The following is a 20,476-nucleotide window of genomic DNA, read 5'->3' as shown; positions in this document are numbered from 1 at the left end:
CATTGGACGAGTCATTTGGATAAAAATTACTTGCTACTATTTATTTTCACTCTTTAATAGCTCCCTGTACGCATTAAGAGAGGCAACTTTATTTTTTTTTTATTTTTGGCTAACAAGAAATTTAGTGGATGGATGATGAGTGAATTGAAGATGCATATAAACTATCAGCATACATTAACAACTTTATTTATGCTGATATATTAAAGAAGCTGCGTATCGGAATCGCAAACCGAAAAACGAAAAATATTGAGCGTGACCGATATTAATATATATGTACTACGTATTCATATATGCGGAGGCCGGGCGAACAGAACAGAACAGACCCCCCGACTCCGACTTGGCTGGGCTATTCCTGCGTTCTCCCCTGTATACTACTGCCTACGCCGCCGCCAGATGCCCAGGTTCTCGTCGGCTCCTTCTACTTCTCCGGCAACGAGCACCCAGCAGGTAAACCCGCCCCTTCCTGCTCTGCGAATCCGAGCAGCATTCGAAGCCTAATCTAATTAAGCTGTTTGGCTATATGTAATCGAAGACCTGATCTAATTGCAAGTGTATGTATACGTGATGAATTATGCCTACTAACTCCGATTTTCTTTTTTTGCAATAAAAGAAAGTATCGATCGGGTGTTCTTCACTGGGTCTGCCGCACCTGTGTGCTAGAAGAATCCTCTGCTTGGCTGGAACTTGGAAGGGGGGAGGCGAAGGCGAGGGATGGGGTCCCTGCTTTGCTGCCTGCGGTACCCGGAGGACGGCTCGGCGCCGCCGCCCGTGTGCTGCTTCTGCCTACCGTGGCCTTTCCCTTACCATGGCGTCGACTCGGTATGCTTCTACCACTATACTATACTATAGTGCCTGTCAATCGTCTTCATCCTTCTGCCATTGCAAAAAGTTGTTGACTTGTTTTCCATCTACCGTTTTGGGTGTTGTTAGCGTGTTGCGGCGATAACTACTGAATGAATCTGTGCATCTGGCTTTGTGTTCTTCTGATGATGGCCCATGGATCCTGCAAAATATGAGTTGGGATTTGGGGATCCATGCGGGCACTGCTAGAGGGTGTTCTTCGTTTGTCTCTGTGTTCTTGGCTCTTGCATGCATTAGGCCGTTTCTGAGATCACATTGCTGCAAAGTTGGACTCCATGCTGTCTAAGGTTACAGAACTGGATAAAGAACATTGATTTGTCACACTAACTTTAGAAGGAAGGTTTATTGTTGGTTTTTACTAATTGCTATATGAAATATCATAATAATAATTTGCATGGGAGCTCATCTATTTTTTTTACTGATGCCTGACTTTGGCAACTACACTCCATATTTTGGGATCTGTTTTTATAACTTTGGCTCAAATGGCTTATTTTAGAAATTTAAGCTCGCACAACTTACTGCATGTTCTGGAGTATTTTTTTGGTCTCAGCATAATTTGATTTATATCATTCTGTCATCTCTGTTTGCTCTGTTCACATACCTTTTCTGCACTCTCTTCTAATTGCCTCCTTCTCATCCTAGGGCTCTGCTGCTCGTCACAGAGGTGATACACGTGTGGCACCTGAACGTGGAAGGATTCCTCTTGCAGCTTGCACCTCTGCTAATCAAGTGGACTCATTGGATACTTTCCGGCCCCCTCCAAGGCCTTTGCCTTACGATGATCCTCAATTCAGCCCTTGCATGCTGCAGCTCCCAGTAGTGTCATCAGGACATGACAAAGCATCAACGCATATTCAGAAACCAGGACAACCTACAGAAAGTAAGAATACTGATGCTGGATCAACAACTTGCACAGCTGCTCATAAGGTTTCTGGGACATCAGCAAAACAGCACTCAGGAGGTTCGAGAATTGATGGAATACAATTCTGTGATTCTTCTGACAATGAGGATGACTGTCCGATATGCCTAGAAGGTTGGTGGAAACAATTGCACTGCTCTCTCCTATTCACAAATGCCTTTTCTTTCAAGATATGTATACTGACTTTACAAGTTACAGGTTTTAAGTGTCTAGCATGCATGAATAGAAAGTTAATTAAACAGTTAAAAATCTTGTAGCTGTATGTTGTTGCAGAAGGAAATAGATGTTCATTCATTTGATTCATTCTAAATATGTGGACATGCCTAAGTGCTCAGTTATGGTGGTTTGTTAGATTATTGTATTTGCTTCCATGTCAATATAAAAGTAAAAACAGATGCTCTAACTATCATGCTTGTCATCATAGTTTATGCACAACACCATACATTTGTGATCTCAGTATTTCTTGTGTTCTGATTCATATACTCATTTGTCCACAGAATATGATGATGAGAATCCGAAGATTGTATTGCAATGCAACCATAATTTCCATCTTAGTTGCATTTATGAGTGGATGGAAAGAAGTGAAGCTTGCCCTGTCTGTGCAAAGGTACCTAGTTTTCTCCAGAAATCATTTCACTTGAGAAGTGATATATTACTTGTGATTTTATCAACATGGTTCTTTTAAACAGTCTGAAAACATTTTAAAGAAGATCTCTAACGTCATAATGTGAAGATCTCTAATGTCATAATGTTCCACTGCAGATTATGTTGTTCAATGAGGATGAATGACCCCTGATAGAAGCATTCACAGACGGCAAGTGGAAGACCCTAGCTAAATCCTGTGTGTTCTGTACATAGCGTTGATGAAATATCCGCTAGATCGCTTACTGAAACTTCCAGCGTTGGTTCAAAAAAAAAAAAACTTGCAGCAGTGTGAAGATTCATTTTTTTCTTTATAGAGTAGATTGTAACCCATTCTTTTTTGACAAAGTTGATGGTTTGTGCCACACTTTACATATCATATTTCAATGGGACCATTGATGTTAATGTCCACGGGGGTTGCTTACATTAGGTTTTCATGCTGAAATCTCAGGTTCTGGAAACCTCAGTTTTTTGGTTGAAGTTCAAAGTGAATTAACAAGAAATAGACTAGCGGCCAGTAGTGAGGCCCCTTGGCAATGATTTTTTTAGGAGGATCTGCCAGAAGGTTTTTGAACAGAATGTGAGATCAAATTTCAAGCCTTGACTATTAAGATGGCAGAAATTTCTCCAGGTTAAATGGTATTGAAGCAGAAAGATTGTGGAACTAATGTAAATGATAACAATCAATTTAAATGCTTGTTTTTTTATTCCTTTCACACATCGAATCTGAGTTTTCCTGTTTCTGATATCTTGCACACATCCCATCAAATCAAATATAAATACAGACTGGCCAAATCAAATATAAGTACAGACTGGGCTCTATTTATGGGACATTCTAAACCATATGCCATATCCAATCACCTAGATTTTTATTCAAAAGTGAACATCCACACCATCTTCACCACTAATTGTCACCACATCAAAATTATGGAAATACAACTGGTTCCATAACTGGAACTTTATTCTTAAATTCTGCTCTTATTCCTTTCGAACATATGTGAAGACTACTAGAGGAGCTCTTTTAAAACACCATTAAGCTCCATCTTTTGCAGCCATCTCAAACGCCCTCATGAATACATTTGGAGGCTGGCCACCACTGAGTTGATATTTATTATTGATCTGAAAGATAGTGAGGTGAACAACAAATGATAAATTGCTTATACATGGGACGGATAAAAGATGATAAATATCATCATCAATAAATCCTCATACCACAAAATGCGGGACCCCGGAGATGCCAGATGAGTACTTCTTAAGTTCTTCCTGAACCTTTAGGTAGCAAAAAGGATTTGTGAGCCCTGTCAGCACAGAAATATGGCTTTAGGGACAGACTTAACTGGAAAAAAGAATACCTCGTCGACTCCTTTGCTGGGATCTTCAAGAAGTTCTTCGGCCCCTTCTATGCCCACCTTTCTTGCAGCATCCAGCAAAACCTGCCTGCAATACATGAAATAATTTAATTAGATGGCTCAGACATTATTAGAGAAAAAAAAAACCCTACTCCAGAACATGCAAAAAAAAATATATTTTTAAATCTGTGTTGGGCTTGAGAAACCTAGGATAAAGATCACCAAACATAGAATGCTCTGAAACTTTTCACAGCTAGCATAATGTATTGAGTCTGATACTATCTCCTCTCTTCTTAATAAAATGATGTGCAGTTCTGCATGTTCGAGAACAAAAAAAGTTTGATGCATACTCACTTGTCACCAATATACTTTCCTTGGCAAAAGTAATTGAGGAATAATTCTTCAACAAGAGCATTTTGCTTGTCATAGCCTTGGTGTCCAGCAAGTGTTATGAGCCTATGACTATCCATTGTATTCCCTCTGGATCAAAATCTTTATATCAGCACACTAATAAATGATGCTGCATGACATGAATGTAAACCACAGCTTCAAAACCATGTACTTACGTCAGCCCCGACATGTCATATTCAAGCCCGAGTCCTCGAAATATCTGAAACACGAGCACATGCACGTCAAATAGGACAGCAGCTCTAAATACATTTTGCGCAAAGCAAACAAATTGTACCATAGGCAAGTTTACAGGAAGAAACCTCAGTCATGCGAGAAATTGCACGCTCATATTGAACAGGACCAAACTTCGCCCTGAAGAAGTCAGTTTTCCTGACGCCCTCCTTAGGCGCATCAGGGTTCAGAAAGAACGGATGCCAACGGACCTGCCAAGCAAGCAGATGGACACCAAAGTTAGCACTGCGTAAACAAGAATTCTGAAACTGGATCATGATGGGGATTCGAAGAAGGAAGTGGAACCTCGAAATCAAACTTGTCCTTGCTTTGCTCCATTGCTTTCTCAAGGTTCTTTTTACCGACGAAGCACCAAGGGCACACTGTATCCGAGCTCACATCGATCTGAATGAGCTTCTTGCCAGTGTCTGAAGCCATGAATTTTGCACACCTACAGTTTTCGGCATCAAAGATTCAAATTGGTCAGTGATGGGCATTTAGATGCTTGTTAGCCATTCCTTTGCACATTAGTCAGTGTAGCTGAGAGTTTAAGATGAAAGAATTTCCATGACACCCAGAAGCAAGGGCACATGCTCCCTTTCCAGAAAGGAAATGTATCTTAATCGGTCCATTCTATTTCCAGGAAAAGAACCACCTCATCCATAATATAATATACGTTGGATCACAGTTCATCCACATAAACTCAACAGTTTTAATCGCATATCAAAAACTTATTTCAACCAGTGTTGTCGAGAAAAGAATTTTTTTTAGTAGACAGCACACCAGAGTTAGGATCAAATTGTTCTTCTAACCAAAAATAAATAAATGCGGTAGCCCTCCATGATTGACCGCAAATAATTGCGCTCTATCTTTTCCCAGAATAGTGCGATACAATCGCCAGCTCCTGAAGCAAAAGGCGCCTAACTAATTAGCACAAAAGACGATTTGTGGAGGAAACAAAGAACCGAACCTGGGAGCGCCGAGCTTCGCGAGGGACGGGATGCGGACGGAGAGCAGGCGACCTGGCATACACAAGCACGGGGAGATCCTTGGTTTTCCTCCACAGCTTTCGTCGATAGAGGAGAGATTTATTATGCCATTTATTTATTTATCAGCGTGCTTCCCTCGTGCCGTAGTTCGTGGAAGGATGGAGAAGCAGGCGCCGAATTTTGGTTGGTAGGCGTTGGTGGTCTCGGTTCACGCGCCCGTGCTCTCAGCAACCTGCCAACCTCCCCTGGACCCGGTCCACGGTAGGCACGTGAGCCGCTCTGCCGTTCCTGTCCATCCTTCCAAGGACCTCGGGAGGTCCAGAAAAATCCGGTGGTCGGTGCCCACGGACAAGAAGCGTGTGCGTGCGCCACGAGCCCGACGAACAAGGGAACGAGGCCATTTCCACCGGTGGGTCAAACTAGGAGAAGCAAGCAAAGCTCCCACCTTTAGCAGAATCCGCCCAAAAGGCTGCACCGCGCTTCGGCCTCGTTCCTTCTCTCCAGGTGAGCGCTGGATGGAACCTCTGCTCGGATTTCTGCGGCGCGGTGTTTTTCTTGCGCTAATCGATTGCTGGATGAATCGCTTGTCTGATTTGAGGAACAGAGGTTGGGGAAATTGAGGACCTCGTTACGTAGGGGATAGATAGATTGGCTATTTCCTCAATTTCGGATCACGGATAGGCTTCAATTTAAGCTACTATTGTTCACTTTATCTGGATTCCTTAACCAGTTACGTGGTCGGATGGGCATTTTGTGAACTATTGGGAGGGAGGGGGAATGGTTCTCGATACCTTAAGCTTGTTCTTCATGCGGTTACCTGTTTACCCTATACGTAGTGCTGCGGTTACAGTGTTTCACAGGTTGCGACCTTGTTAGGAAACGTGATTTAATTTGCAGCTTCAATTTGCTCTGTTTGCAAAATTCTACAAACGTGGCTTGGGTGTTTTTTTTTCAAAAAACATAGCTGTGCTGTGATTTAGGGCGACATTTGCTCATCCTACCAAATTTGCTGCATCAAACTGCTTATTTGATGACGTGATTGTTCAGTTCCAAAGGGTGCTTTTGTTCTCTGTACAATGTACTGTAGTATTAGCAGGCTGGATGGTCTCATTAATGACAATTTTATCTTTTGATGAACATATTAGTAGTTGTTAATGAGAACATGAAAGAGGAAATGAACACCTCTTAATGCTGTGAATTGAAACAGTCATTCATCAAAGCTGTTTTTTTGGGGGCCGAACTGCTCTGTTTTGTCTGTTTTTGGCCTGATGGTCTCAACAGACTCACATGCAGTGTTCTATCTCTTGGTTTAATGGTTGCACTGCTCTGCTTGTTTGTTGACGTGCTTATCTTTTATTCATCATAATCAACCAGGGCCATGGATGTAGATGATGTGCTCAGTAACTTGCGTGTTGTTGGTGTGCCAACAAAGAGCGCAATTTACATATGGGGTTATAACCACAGTGGCCAGACTGCCCGAAAGGGCAAGGAGTGCCACTTGAGGATCCCCAAGAGCCTCCCTCCCAAACTATTCAAATTGGGGAATGGGAAGAGCCTCAGGTGGACCGATATTGCATGTGGCCGTGAGCACACTGCTGCAGTTGCTTCTGATGGATCACTGTTCACCTGGGGTAAGTCCTGCACAGCTCATTTGAATAGGTGCACTTTCGAGTGCCAAATAAATTAAATATAGTTTAGATGAGAGAAGTATCACCTTAATTGCAATATTGTACCAAAAGATACAATAATTGAGTTACTATATTTCTTTATTTTGCTAGTTGTACCTGGAGATGACATGACCTTCTCTGATAGTGAAAGAGCTATTTCTGTGTTCATGTGTACTTGGTGCATTCACATTTCTTAGAAATTGTTTTATGTCATGCTTCTGTTTTCAGTTATGTTATTAGTGACAAGATCCATGTAACTGTGAACTCTACTACTGTTTTTCTGAAGACACATCTTATTGAGCACTGAGATTTAAATTGTCTTCACTCAGTGAGCAATTGAGCATTAGAGCTTGATGCACCCTTCTTTTGGAGTGCTAATTCTACTGGCTCAAAAGATCTGAACTACTGACTCTTTGCCGCTGGACATAGATCAATAATCGCTGTTTGGCGATTGGGACTGTATAGTTTAATGCAAACCAAAAGTCAATTTGCTATAGCCTCTTCTATCATAATGGAATAATTTAAGGAAAAATCAAACGGTGGCTTTGGGAAAAGTCAATTCTACCATTTTTCCGAAAGTTCGGGTGGTCAGTAGGGCCTTATTTAAAAAAGATCAATCACCCGTTCCCTACTTCAGTGGAAAAGGGGGAATCACCACTAAATTGAAACCTTGTACACTAGACAATCGCTAGCAACTGATTGGTGGTTGATGGTTTCAGACTAAAGTACTGAATAGAACGGAACTGATGCCTTGACCTTCTTATCTTGACAAATGTGTCCCCTAATATTTCGGGGGCTATGTAGTTCTTAGTTCTTACTTAAGGTCCAGCATATCCAACTTTCTTTGACAGTGATAAAAAGTATTGCTTGATGTATAGCGATTTTGTTTGCGAGTAAAATGAGTTAATTAAAGCTCAACTTGAATGCAACAGGTGCTAATGAGTTTGGCCAGTTGGGAGATGGAACAGAGGAGAGCGCAAAGGAACCCAAGAAGGTCAAGTCATTGGAGACTGAGTTTGTAAAATCAGTATCCTGTGGAGCACATTGTACAGCTGCTGTTGCTGAGCCTCGAGAAAATGATGGCACGGTATCCAAAAGCAGGCTTTGGGTTTGGGGACAAAATCAGGTTTGCTGCAATACCTTGTCGCTTGGTCAACAGCCTTTGAGAAATCAATACAATCTATTCGATTCGATTAAATGTTCACTATTAGCATGCTTGTTACAGGGTTCTGATTACCCTCGTCTATTTTGGGGAGCTTTCACACCAAACACGGTAAGTTCTGTTTTTAATGACTGGTTCAAGTAGATATCTAATCTAAGGGGCATAAGTTTATCTAGTTAGACATTACAACAAAACAGTATTGGTAATATTGCAAGGCATTGATGTGCATAGTCTCTACGTTCTGTTGACCTTTAGTTTGCCTAACTATTTCGATTGAGCAGCAAAATAAATGTAGAACTTATACTAAAATGGTTCATTGCATTAACTAATTATATTTATGAGACATGATGACATCACCACCTTATATGGGAATATACGATGCCCGTTTTGGGTGGAAGAATTCAACTCTCTCATGATAGTGTTTTCTCTTTTCTTCTCTTATTCATTACTGGATTTAGTTTCAGTAGAGAATTTTTCTCACATGCTGAGCAGTGTTCTATTTTCATCTGCACCTCAAGCCTCAAGGTGTCTTTGTTTTTTTCTGTGTTTTTTTCCAGTTGACAAACTTGCCTGTGGAAAAGTTGACAATTTGTATGCTCCCTAGTCAGATTGACTGTATTTGTGTTCTGTTGATCTAGAATCCATATCTATGTGCACATCCTAGTATTTTAAATCAGTAAAGCACATATTATATAGTGTTGGGTGCATAACTAGATCAAGTATACTCAAGTTTCAGAAATTTTGGCTTCATGTTTGTTATATATTCAAGCTTCAGATATTTTGGCTTTGCTCTTCTATAACCCAGAATCTGTAACAAGAAGTTGCGGGCATATTGAAGTTTTTGTACTGTGTTTAGACTTCAGGCAATGCTTTTATGTGACATACTTAACATCTTTCATATATCCGCAGGTGATTAAGCAGGTTTCTTGTGGAGCTGTTCATGTCATGGCTTTATCCGAGGATGGTTTACTGCAAGCATGGGGTAGTGTGTGACCTTTCAGTCATAAAACACATGTTTTTACTCATGATTTTTAAGATAAACGTACTGCCCTCTGGTTCTTTATTGACTTTGGTGCAAACCTTATCAATTAGCAGTGATAGGACTTAATGTTTGGGCTAGCTTGTTGTGAGTTGTGACTGAAAATCCTTTTTTAAAAACCAACAACAGGATGCACGCCAAATTGATTTCAAAATTTCCATTCCTGACTATTGATGGGACGTGCTATTTTCTTACTAACCAGGCTACAATGAGTACGGTCAGCTTGGCAGAGGTCGTACTTCTCAAGGACTTCAGGGAGCTCGTGTGTTAAATGCTTATGCAAGGTTCCTTGATGACGCCCCCGAGCAAGTGAAGATTGTTAGAGTTTCATGTGGCGAGTACCATACAGCAGCTATATCGGAAAACGGGGAGGTGTAAGTCATCCCAAGGGAGCTGTTATCTGCTGCCAGTGACTGTTGTGTGGTTTCTCGCATGACAACATAGAAGCATTTGGAATATTGAAGGCTAACCACGACTAACTGTAGGGCTAACTGCAAAGCAAATTGGTTTATACTATAGATCTCATGTTGATCAATTAATCTCAGTATGGCATCAGTGTTACTCCAAGTAGCTTTCTGCTATTGAAGATCTTTGCGCACATATCGAAGTGGTCTCCTTCTCTTGAGCAGCCCAATCTCTCAGTGACAGCAAAGAAATGTGAAGAAACTAAATGGGTGTTGGTATAACATTATTATAGTTGAATTTGAATAACTTGTCAATCATTCGCTGAATCTATCGATTTGATAGCTTAAATAGGACACAAAAAATTAGATTTGTTAGTTTTTCACTTTCAACATGGGAAGTCAAAATCTTTCTGCTATCATATTTTTTCACTTTTTGGTCATTGAAAACCTATTCCAGGTAGGGACTTGATTATTAGTAATTATAATATCTTTGGATTTTGCAGGTATACTTGGGGACTGGGAAGCATGGGGCAGCTTGGGCATTGCTCCCTCCAATCTGGAGATAACGAGCTGATCCCTAGGCGAATTGTTGCACTTGATGGAATAGTAGTTAGAGATGTGTCTTGTGGAGGGGTCCACTCTTGTGCTGTGACTGAAAGTGGAGCTCTATATGCTTGGGGTGGAGGACATGTGGGTCAGCTGGGAGTTGGGCCTCAGGGTGGTTTCTTTTCTTGTTCCCTTAATGGATCTGACATGCTGCTTCGAAACATCCCAGTCCTGGTGATACCCTCAGGTGTTCGTCTTGCTACCTGTGGGCACTCTCACACACTTGTATCTATGAAAGATGGCCGCATATATGGGTGGGGCTATAATAGTTATGGTCAGGCGGCAAATGAGAAATCTACTTATGCTTGGTTCCCCTCTCCAGTTGATTGGTAGGTTTGGTAGTGATACAATCTTCTTTTCTTTTCTGGGTTAAATATAGGACTCTGCTGGTGCTGCTCTTGCTATGTGAAGTTTATTTGCAGCTCTAGGTCCTTGATTATCATTTGTGTGATGTAGGTGTGTTGGTGAAGTGAGAAGACTAGCTGCTGGAGGTGGCCATTCTGCTGTTTTGACTGATGCTTGTTCATTAAAAGAGCTGTGTGAGTTCAAGCTTGCAGAGACTGTGAACCTTTCAAATGCTGAACTAATAGAAGACGTTGCATCACGGACTGGTGCTGATGCCTTGGCACGCTTGTGTGGGAAAGTAAGGTATGCACACAAAAAATTTGAAGGCAGGTAGAAATGGTTTATGCAGTCCATGGAGTGTAAGCTCAAATTCAGTCTTTGGGAGCTTTCCAAAACGATGTATCAGCTTTGGTGAAAACTAATTGTCCATGAACAGTTACTCAGATAGGATACAATCTGCAATACCAATATTAGTTTGACTTTTTTTGGATTTTTCATTCATTTTGTTTCACTAATCCTAGTGGTTCATTCTGGCATTACCACAGGGAACATTTGGATAAGGAGGGAGAATGTGAGTTCTTGGAAAAGCAAGTGGCTGAAGAAGTTAACAAGCAAGTTAGGCCACTAGCAAGATAGTGGAAGCGGTCTGAGGCTGAAGCCAGTCAAGACCAAAACAGTGATTCATCTCACAATTAAAAAGATTGGCCTCCCATTGAAGTTATTGATTCAGACATTAATTGCTGTGGTCATGGAAAATCTGTGACTCCTCGATTGATTCTGATTAGTCTGTAAACCTCCATTGTTATTTGGTGGTGTGCCTCTCAGTTGTATCGAAAGAGCAGAGGCTCTGTATGTGTCATCAACTTGCTCCGGAGTGTCAGGTTGCTATAGAAACCTTTGTATTCGTGGAACTTGAAAGACATGTACTCCCTCCATACCCAGATTAATAAACGTTTTAGCCAGGATCTGAGATTTCACAAAGGTTGACGTCCACAGCGCACGGAGGCTGTTTTGGACGTGAATGCCCCTGCATGCGCTAGCCTGTTTGCATGCGCGTCGCTTGCCTTTCCATCTTCCGCGCTGCCTGCCTGCAGTTATCACGCGCGTCTCCTCGGTTCGCACCCCGTCCGTTTAGCGTCGGCACAACATAACACGCACGCTCTTCATTTACTCCCTCATCTGCAGATTGTGTCCTGAGTTATCGGTCAGGATTGCGCACCTAGTATCTGCAACTAATAAGTCTGAAAATCTGAATTCGATGCTAATGCTTCCGCTTGTTATCGGTCAGGATTGGCTGATACTGCTACTCTATAAGAATGGAGAGACGAAACTTCGTTGCCTTCTTGTTGTCATGTGTTGGGCTTATCAAAGAACTTATTGGGTTTAGTACCAACAATAAACAACCAAGTCGTTGTAGTATAGTGGTGAGTATTCCCGCCTGTCACGCGGGTGACCCGGGTTCGATCCCCGGCAACGGCGTGCTTTGTTTTTTTTTTTTGTTCTTCGGACTTTTATTTTTCTTTTCCTTTTGTTTTAATCTACTCTTTTTTGTTATTCGGACTTTTATTTTTCTTTTCCTTTTGTTTTAATCTACTCAGAAAGTCAATGGACCTGATATTGTCTCACATAAGAGGATGCTAAAGAAACTAGTCTTGTCCACTTCATTTTTCCAATTCTGGACGATTCATTCTTCCAAGTGCTGCTTCCTCATTTGTATATTCTTGTCTGTGGCACATGCTTTACCAACCGTGTTCTTCTTGTGTGGCACATGCTTTACCAACCGTGTTCTTCTTGTCTGTGGCACATGCTTTACCAACCGTTTGCCGTAGCTCAGACTTCAAGAGTTCACTCAGAGCTACTGATGTTGTGCAAGACCATATCATCATAATACTACCACAGCTTCCACAGCTCAGAGTTCAGAGCTACTCCTACTGATTCTGTAAGCCTGGGTAAGACAACACCACCAGAGGTCCAGAGCTTCCACAGGTCAAAGTTCAGACTTCAGAGCAACTGATGTAGTAAGCATAGACAGAGCAGATCAATGGGCATTCAGGCTGACAATCTGAAATCTGAACTATCGCCTTGGCAACACAAGGAGAGAAAAAAAAGGCAGCAGTGCACATTCATAGAGATGCTATAACACAAACAGTGCTTTGATTCTCAAAATTACACAATATAAATTATTGTCTGAATTATGTAAATGATAGTGACGACAAATCCCTTTCATCAACTACAAAAGAACCACCTGCTTCATAACAACAAAGAATTTATAAAAGCTGCTGCTGAATTAATCTCTCTTCCCTCTCAAAAAGAGCTATATCTATGGGGCCTAGGCAGGACCCAATCATACTTTCTTTTCACTTCAGTGGGCAGTGAAGGCACCCCTGGAACTCCCATCTACTTGGCCTTGCCATTCTCGGTGGCAGGGGTAGCTGGGTTCAGCTCATCCCAGGCCTCAATCCAGGTGACCATGGCGTCGGCGAGCTTGACAAAGTAGGGGTCAATCGTGCCCAGCTTCTCCTTCACCTGTCCAGAGAGGTAGATGTAGCACTTCTGGACAGTGTCGCAATCCTTGGGGATGGTCACGTTCTGGAAGAAGGGGATGATGTCCTCCTGCCAGAAGATGCCCTTGTATTCCTTCCTCAAGTTGACAAAGGGGTTGCTAGCCTTGCTGTGCCAGATGTATGGCAGACCGGTCTTGACTCCCAGGCTCAAGTGGTCGCAGATGACCTAATTTATTGTTTCAGTTGTAAAATCATCATCAGTCCAATGGACATTATGTTTTGGGGACAAAGTAAACAACTGTAGAAGCAAAGAACAGAGCAACCACACACCTTGACACACCATCCTGCCCACATGTCGTCGTAGCGACCAATGGGCTGGCCATCACCCATGAGACCAAAGTACATAGCAGGGCCAATGAGATCCCTGTCGAAGCAGAGGTTCATGCCGCACATGGGGAACAAGGTTCCCTTGGGGATTGTCATGACAGCATCAACATACCTAAAAGGAGAGTTAGACCCAACCCTTGATGCAGCAGGACAAGTTGCCAGAATGTCAGATTGAAAACAGGAACAAAATGCAATACCTCTCGTTCCTCTCCTTAGGCTTGACCAGCTGTGTGGGAGCATCATAGTCAGGGATGTTCAGCCACAGGCCATGGGAGACAGCAGTGTGGGTACCCTCCCTGAGGCTGAAGGGGTATCCACGCACAAAGTCAGCACCCTCGCGGTAGGGGTCATACAGGGTGTTGAAGAAGAACGGGGTGGATGGGCTCATGATGTTCTTGATGTGCTGCTCAAGAGCATTGATATCCTTGCCAGTTGGGTCCTTGGCAACCTAAATGACACAGATATTTTGTTAGTGCAGTAAAATAGCAGGTGTGCAATGATGTAGCTCTATGTCAGATCGTGGCACCTGCTGCCTAGATGGTAAAATTCATAAGGTAAAATTCATAATTTGATCACATAGCTGGATATTACTGCTAATGTTTCTGACAGATCACAGTGCTGCTAGCTCAGGTGATCAAAATTCAGAATTTGATTGGACTGCTGGATACTACTTCCAAAATCATGATGCTGCTAGTTCCATTATCAGAATTATGAATGTAGTGATGTGGATCTTACATGGAGGATATAAAAACTGAACTAATGTGAATTACAAAAGTTGTCACTGCTCGGATCTGATCTGAAGCAACCATCTAGTCCAGATCCAATGACATTAGAGCATTCTGGCACGTTTTGGTTATTAAGTAAATGACAAACTGAATGTGCCAAGGTTGTGATCCGCGATGGGATCACATAAACAAGGACCCCTGGCCAAGATGAAAAGGACCCTTGTAACCGACAAGGCACTAACTACCAGTACGAGGTGGCAACCATCTAGCAACCCCCGAGCGTAGGTATGGCTAGCTGGCAGCATCCCCTGTTTCCTGTCGGAACGAAGGCACTAGAGCTAGCTACTGAGCACAGCCAGCTGCTACGACGGATCCAGATCCGTAATGCTAGACTACGCCCAAGCTCCTACGGATCAACGCGTTTGACCGCGCGCGGCTAGATCCAGATCTGATCCGGGCGGATCTGGGCCAATTCGATCGAATTTGACCCAGATCCGGCGTCAAGACCTTCGGATCCACGCGGAATTGAACGAACGAGACGAAACGAGAGAGAAGAAGGAGGCGGGGGCTTACGAAGCAGTCGTCGTCGATGGTGTAGATGTACTTCTTCTTGGAGACCATGTAGCCGAAGCAGCGGCACGCCGAGTCCTTGAAGGAGATGCAGGAGGCCTTGGGGCCGAGGATGCGGTTGATGTCGTTGCGGTTGTAGAGCTCGTAGTCGAAGCCCTCGGGCACCTTGATGGTCTTGGTGGGGTCGCCGTCCTGCACGATGATGAGGTGGTAGGGCTGGAAGAAGGGCCTCCACATCTCGAGGAAGTCGAGGTTGCGGATCGTCGGGATCACGATGTCCAGCTCGTCCTTGAGCAGCGGCGTCGAGGGGACCGACGCCCCCGGGACCGTCACCGTGCCCGCCATTGCCGCAGGTCGTGGTGGTGGTGGTGGTGCTCGCGCCTCCGGATCTCGATCTCTCTGCCCCCTCTCCGCTCTCTGCTACCGGACCGGACCGGGAGGTGGGTGGGGAGGAGATCTTGGGAGCAGAGGAGGTTGGGAGGCGTGGGAGGAAGCGGTGGGAGGACCTGGTCCTTATATAGGAGGAGGACGCGGATGGCCCCTCTCCCTCTTCGATTCTTTTTTTTTTTCCCTCTCCCATCTATTCTCTATAGTTGATCTCAAAAAAAAAAATCTATTCTCTATAGTCTTCGCTTTGCCTTTGTTGTTAGCTTTGAGAATTTTCTTTTTCTATACGTCATATACGTTTGATGAATGAATGAATTTTCTAATGGATCCAAAAACTGGCTTGGATCTGGGAGTAGACATGTCGGTGCGTTGGAAGCTACTGGAGGTGCAGTATTATGTACTACATACATGTGGTGGAGACATTTTTAAAATGTGAATGAATTTCTTTTTACAAAATTTATTAGCCATGTGCATCTACCACTCCACTAACAAAATTCTACCACTTCAAGAGAAATTACAATAAAAAAATGGTTAGTGAAACAATCCAGATGAATAAAATGATTATTTAAGGTCTTGTTGATAGAGCTTAATTGTACATCCTAAATGCATTGTAGCTATTATATACGAATAATAAGTCATCATCTTCTTAAGATGAATTAGGAGCTAGTGAAATTGTTAATTTGGGTTTTACCAGCTCTAACTTCTTTGTGCACTATATTCAAGAGTCAGAATCATACCAAACAAACCACTTAATGCTCTCCTCGTATAGGATTTAGAAGACGTTTTGGATAACGTTTGGGTCAAACACTGGAAATATAAATCATCAATAACTTTTAAATTGTTGAGTTTGTAAATGTGAAAATTATATGAATAGTTTTGTCTTGAAAAATACTTTCATAAATGTATACATATATCTTTTTTTCCTATATATTTTTTATAAAATTAAGAGGTCAAAGTTGTGTTTTTGGAGACTGTGTCGCTGTCTTAAACGACTTCTAAATCCTATATGGAGGGAGTATGTTCTAAGAAAGTGGTTGAGCATATTTAAGTAGTAAATTACTATGTCAAGAGTCAGAATCATACCAAATAGACCCTCAATATGTTATAATAAAGTGGTTGAGCATATTTAAGTAGTAGTTTATTTATATTAAAGGAATAACTTGTGTATTTGTGTACATGGTTGACCATATTTTTCTCTTGAAACAGTTGTGTTACCATTTAAGCATTCTTCCACATAGCGTGGTTTAAATATGTGATCCTCAAAGGAATGATGTTAATGGCTAAGGTGATATCTTCCTACTGGAGTCCCTCTTCTTGGTAAGAGTGGAATTTCTAAACGATTTCATCTTTATATATGGTATTCCCAAAAATAATTTGATTTAGGACAATATACATCATCAAGGTAAATACATTTATTAGAATTAGAGTAATAATAAACATGCTACTACCTTCTTCGGCAATAAGAACAATAGTAAGGAATGACTCTCAACAATGACTATGAATGGAGAGGTTAGAGTTTTAAGGCAACAACAAAGGGTTATTGTTTGGTACCAAAGGACAACAATGACTATTGGGGGTTAGGCAACAACAAAGGGTACCGAAGGACCAAATGTTGACAACACGAGATGTTGAAAAGAGTGGGAACTTTGTTTGGTTATATTAAAAACTTATTAACAACAAAGACGCTATTATAAAAATTTCATTTCTCCTTGCCATAATACAACAAAAAATATGGAAATTTCTTCTTTGCCTAGAAAAGCGTGGGAACTTTTTTTTGCCTTGAAAGCAATTAGGGAATATTAGCCACTGTAATAACACATTATCAGCATATCCATAACTTTAGCACAAATTGATTTTAGATTTCTAGGTGTTCATTTTATAAGCCCAGTCTTAATGGAGTTCTTGAGAGTTTTATAAGCACTAAATATGCTAATTTGACGTAGTATTAATGAAGTCATATATGATAAAAGTTTCATGAGGTGAATGGAGTTTCATGAGAATGAAACTTGTCCACACTATTTCCAGTGGAAACGAGAAACAGTTAGACTATCCTAAGATATGAAGGAAAAATATATCTATATTTATGTCTATATTTATACATCTATTTCTATATCTATTTCTATATATATATATATATATATATATATATATATATATCTATATATATATATATCTATATCTATAATCTTAAACCCCACTATAGTTCTATCGTGGCATGCAAATTGTTCACATCAACAGTCCATATCAGATTCAATTACAACCCACTAGTATATAAAATTATGATATACATATCAGCGAGATACATCATCCACTATATATTTATCCACGCCACATCAATTTATAATAGTTTATCCTATTGTATAATTAATTATGCACAGTCTATTTTCATCCTAAATCATCCACAATTCTCGCAGCAACACACAATGTATGCTTCTAGTTGTCACTACTTCCTTTTCATTATAGTCGTGTAAAAGATCAATAGTCGACTGTAATTGTAGCAAAAGGCTAAATTTCCAATTTGCAACTAGATGGATCATTGTTGTGCGAGATCGTCCACAACCTAGAAGTTGAATTGTGACTGTGTAATACTGTTGATTGTAAATGAAGTTCTAGCGGTTTTACCTTAAATAAAAATTAAAATCCCATTGCTGTGCACGCCAATGGTTTAGGCGTGCCAGGAAAAAAAAATAGGCATGGTATGCTTTAATTTTTATTTTACAAGACGTTTTGTGCTGAAGGATGTTTAAAACAAGGAGGAAGAATGCCTACGTTTTGCTTATCCTCGGAGAAGACTGTAGGCGTATTCCTTTCTTTTTCTACTAGCACCGCTAGTGAATCAGTGTGATTAATAAGATATGTTTAGATACAATACAATACAATTAGCTAAAATTAATTATAACGTATCCAAAACGCGGGAGGGTAAATAGATGGATTAATTTATTAGTCAAGTTTTTAACTAGTTGTTTATAGTAGCTAATTTAGGTTAATCAGTAATTAGGCATGTCGCCTTGTTCGTTTGGCTAATAAGCCATGACAGAAAATACTATTAACTGATTTATTGTAAGAGAAAAATACTATTGAATCGCTGACAACAGATTTGATTAATAAAACTAAGCGATCAAGAGGCCGAGTTGACGGCGAGGACGAAACTGAGACCGGAGGCGGAGACCCGGCAGTCCTCCGGCTGTGCCTGTGAGAGGAAAGCAGCCAGGTAAACAAACGACGGAGGCGTACCGCGTCCGCGTACGCGGCGTGGGTGCGGGTGCGTGTGCGGTGAGATGCGAGTGAGCTGGCCGGGTCAAAACGGCATGGAGCCTGCCTGCTAGTGCTAGTGCTAGTGCTAGTGCTAGGGGAGCATCGGCGTGGGAGGCAGCCAGCTCGTCGGCGGCGCTTGCTAGCTGTGCTGTGCTGTGCACCCCCATCCCAGTCCCAGTCGGTGGCACGCGGCCGATCGACCTGGCCGCCTCCGCCCCCACCTCCCCACTGGTTCGGCGGGAAGGGTTCGTTCGACTTGTTGGACTCGGCCCGCACCCGCACCGTCACCGCGCGTCGCGGACCGGTGGAAACGGGGGGATGATAACGGGTCAAACGCCCACGGGCCCACCGTGGCCAAACGTCTCCGATATCTCTAGTACTAGTAGCCTACCACTACTAGTGCCACTTGACTCGTAACGAGACGGTCGCTTGCAAGCTGCAGCTTCTCTGAGACGGTCGCTGGCGTGTCTGGCCAGTTGCGCACCCCGGGCGCGGGTCGTCGCTATCGCTATCTCTGCAGACCTCGTCGTCGTCTTCTTCCGCGATCCGTGCTATTCGTTGACCGTGTATGCTAGCGTACATGCTACTACTGCTACTACTAATATATTCTTTCGTTTTTGACTAAACGTATACAACTCCGTATAAACTTATACTAGTATCTGCCAAGTCCCAAATATACTTTTAGTTGTGCTTAAATTTCGGAGGCATGCCACCATCTTAATAATCCCTTAATCCCTTCCGCGATAGTACAGGACAAACAAGTAGCCAGGTTATCAGCAGATTTTTCTTATAACCGGAGCTTCCGATCGAGCTTCTCAAAGATTACGTTAGCCAAGTTACCACAATTTCACGTCAAGTGTTCTGGATTCAATTTTTCAATGCGAAATGCATCAATCCTATTGTAAAGATGCATATTAGCTTCTATCAAATCCACCAACAAACGATGAAGGAAATGACCCAACGAACGGAAGTTTGACATTAAGAGATCATCAGTAGGGTTTCTCCTCAGCTCCGGCTACTCCAAACATATTGTAGGAGAGGTGTCTTTTTCCGGTGAAAAATAGAAGAGCCAGAAGCATTTTGAAGGAGTCTTGCCAATTTGCCAAATACCCTCTAATGGCCTAATATAACATGTAATTATACAGACAAAAAAAAGATCTTATCAATGGAAGGCGAAGATCTACGGGTGTGCTGAAGTAAAAATCTTCTTTCCACCATCATTTTGCCGATGCAGACAGTGTGCCCCCTCGAATAGTACCTCTAAAAGGGACATGGATTAAAATTTGTGTAAAAAAATATTACTTCATTCCTATTGAGCAATATTTTAATAACGATCACAAAGCTGAAAACCCCTGATTCAACATTTAAGTCTAATGCTAGACCCTTGTACGCATGCATAGTGATTGACCATGCATATCGAACATATTAATAGACGGTGTAATGTTACAAACATACACTAGCATAATGCCAATAAAACAAAATGTTGTAGACTGATTGTCCCCCCATTTTTCTTCTAGACAAAAAAACTGCAATTGTTTTTTTACTTTGATTCTGGTTTCTTCTAGATAGATTATTCTTGGTACGAATAACTCTTCTTTTTATGAACCTCATAAATATTTGATGACTTCATACGCCAAATTTCATTGTTGATAAGGAACTAATATCAAGAATGTACTGAATAGCTAGTTCCCATTTTGGTTTAGACCCCAAATGAATATGTCACCTATTATCTCATTTACAATTGAATATTCATGACAGTGCTACCATCACACAAAAAAAACCATTGAATTGTTAATGGTGGGATGGACAAATAAAGCAAATATACATAATCAAGTTAACTCAATTGTTAGAGATGATTGAGTGAGGGGAATTCAGTCGGCACACGCACCCTAAAGGTGGGAGCAACACACTATTACGAGAAGTTTCGTTTGATGACATATTATCATAAGTGGAAGATATTTTCTATAGTACCCACATGTCACATCCTTAGTCGTAGTCGAATAAAAAACGTTATTTTTAATCAAGCGACGCAAATGGAGCTTGG

At 41.7% G+C, this 20,476-nt stretch overlaps 4 protein-coding genes and 1 non-coding gene across 5 annotated transcripts; 3 read left to right on the top strand and 2 right to left on the bottom strand.

Annotated features, from left to right (window-relative positions):
- LOC8064525 (E3 ubiquitin-protein ligase At3g02290) lies at positions 293–2,846 on the top strand. The gene is made up of 5 exons (XM_002466801.2): positions 293–447; positions 611–819; positions 1,504–1,894; positions 2,278–2,387; positions 2,543–2,846. The coding sequence occupies exons 2-5, from the start codon at positions 712–714 to the stop codon at positions 2,567–2,569; spliced, it is 636 nt and encodes a 211-aa protein (XP_002466846.1). The 5' UTR covers positions 293–447; positions 611–711; the 3' UTR covers positions 2,570–2,846.
- On the bottom strand, positions 3,106–5,559 carry LOC8062977 (uncharacterized protein YwbO). The gene is made up of 8 exons (XM_002464216.2): positions 5,363–5,559; positions 4,699–4,843; positions 4,482–4,604; positions 4,338–4,381; positions 4,126–4,251; positions 3,775–3,859; positions 3,635–3,691; positions 3,106–3,541 (listed from the first exon to the last, which is right to left on the bottom strand). Exons 1-8 carry the CDS (start codon positions 5,419–5,421, stop codon positions 3,455–3,457), a joined length of 726 nt encoding a protein of 241 aa, XP_002464261.1. The 5' UTR covers positions 5,422–5,559; the 3' UTR covers positions 3,106–3,454.
- LOC8064524 (ultraviolet-B receptor UVR8) lies at positions 5,710–11,571 on the top strand. Its single transcript, XM_021451762.1, has 9 exons — positions 5,710–5,885; positions 6,756–7,012; positions 7,981–8,174; positions 8,274–8,321; positions 9,120–9,192; positions 9,452–9,623; positions 10,157–10,588; positions 10,716–10,907; positions 11,150–11,571. Exons 2-9 carry the CDS (start codon positions 6,760–6,762, stop codon positions 11,238–11,240), a joined length of 1,455 nt encoding a protein of 484 aa, XP_021307437.1. The 5' UTR covers positions 5,710–5,885; positions 6,756–6,759; the 3' UTR covers positions 11,241–11,571.
- Positions 12,012–12,083, top strand: TRNAD-GUC. The gene has a single exon. It is a non-coding gene; the product is annotated as a tRNA-Asp (tRNA).
- Positions 12,704–15,288, bottom strand: LOC8062976 (alpha-1,4-glucan-protein synthase [UDP-forming]). Its single transcript, XM_002464215.2, has 4 exons — positions 14,794–15,288; positions 13,693–13,943; positions 13,439–13,607; positions 12,704–13,334 (listed from the first exon to the last, which is right to left on the bottom strand). Exons 1-4 carry the CDS (start codon positions 15,133–15,135, stop codon positions 13,002–13,004), a joined length of 1,095 nt encoding a protein of 364 aa, XP_002464260.1. The 5' UTR covers positions 15,136–15,288; the 3' UTR covers positions 12,704–13,001.

Source organism: Sorghum bicolor, chromosome 1 (assembly GCF_000003195.3).
Source record: "Sorghum bicolor cultivar BTx623 chromosome 1, Sorghum_bicolor_NCBIv3, whole genome shotgun sequence".
Taxonomy (NCBI): domain Eukaryota; kingdom Viridiplantae; phylum Streptophyta; class Magnoliopsida; order Poales; family Poaceae; genus Sorghum; species Sorghum bicolor.
This window is presented reverse-complemented; position numbering and strand designations above follow the sequence as displayed.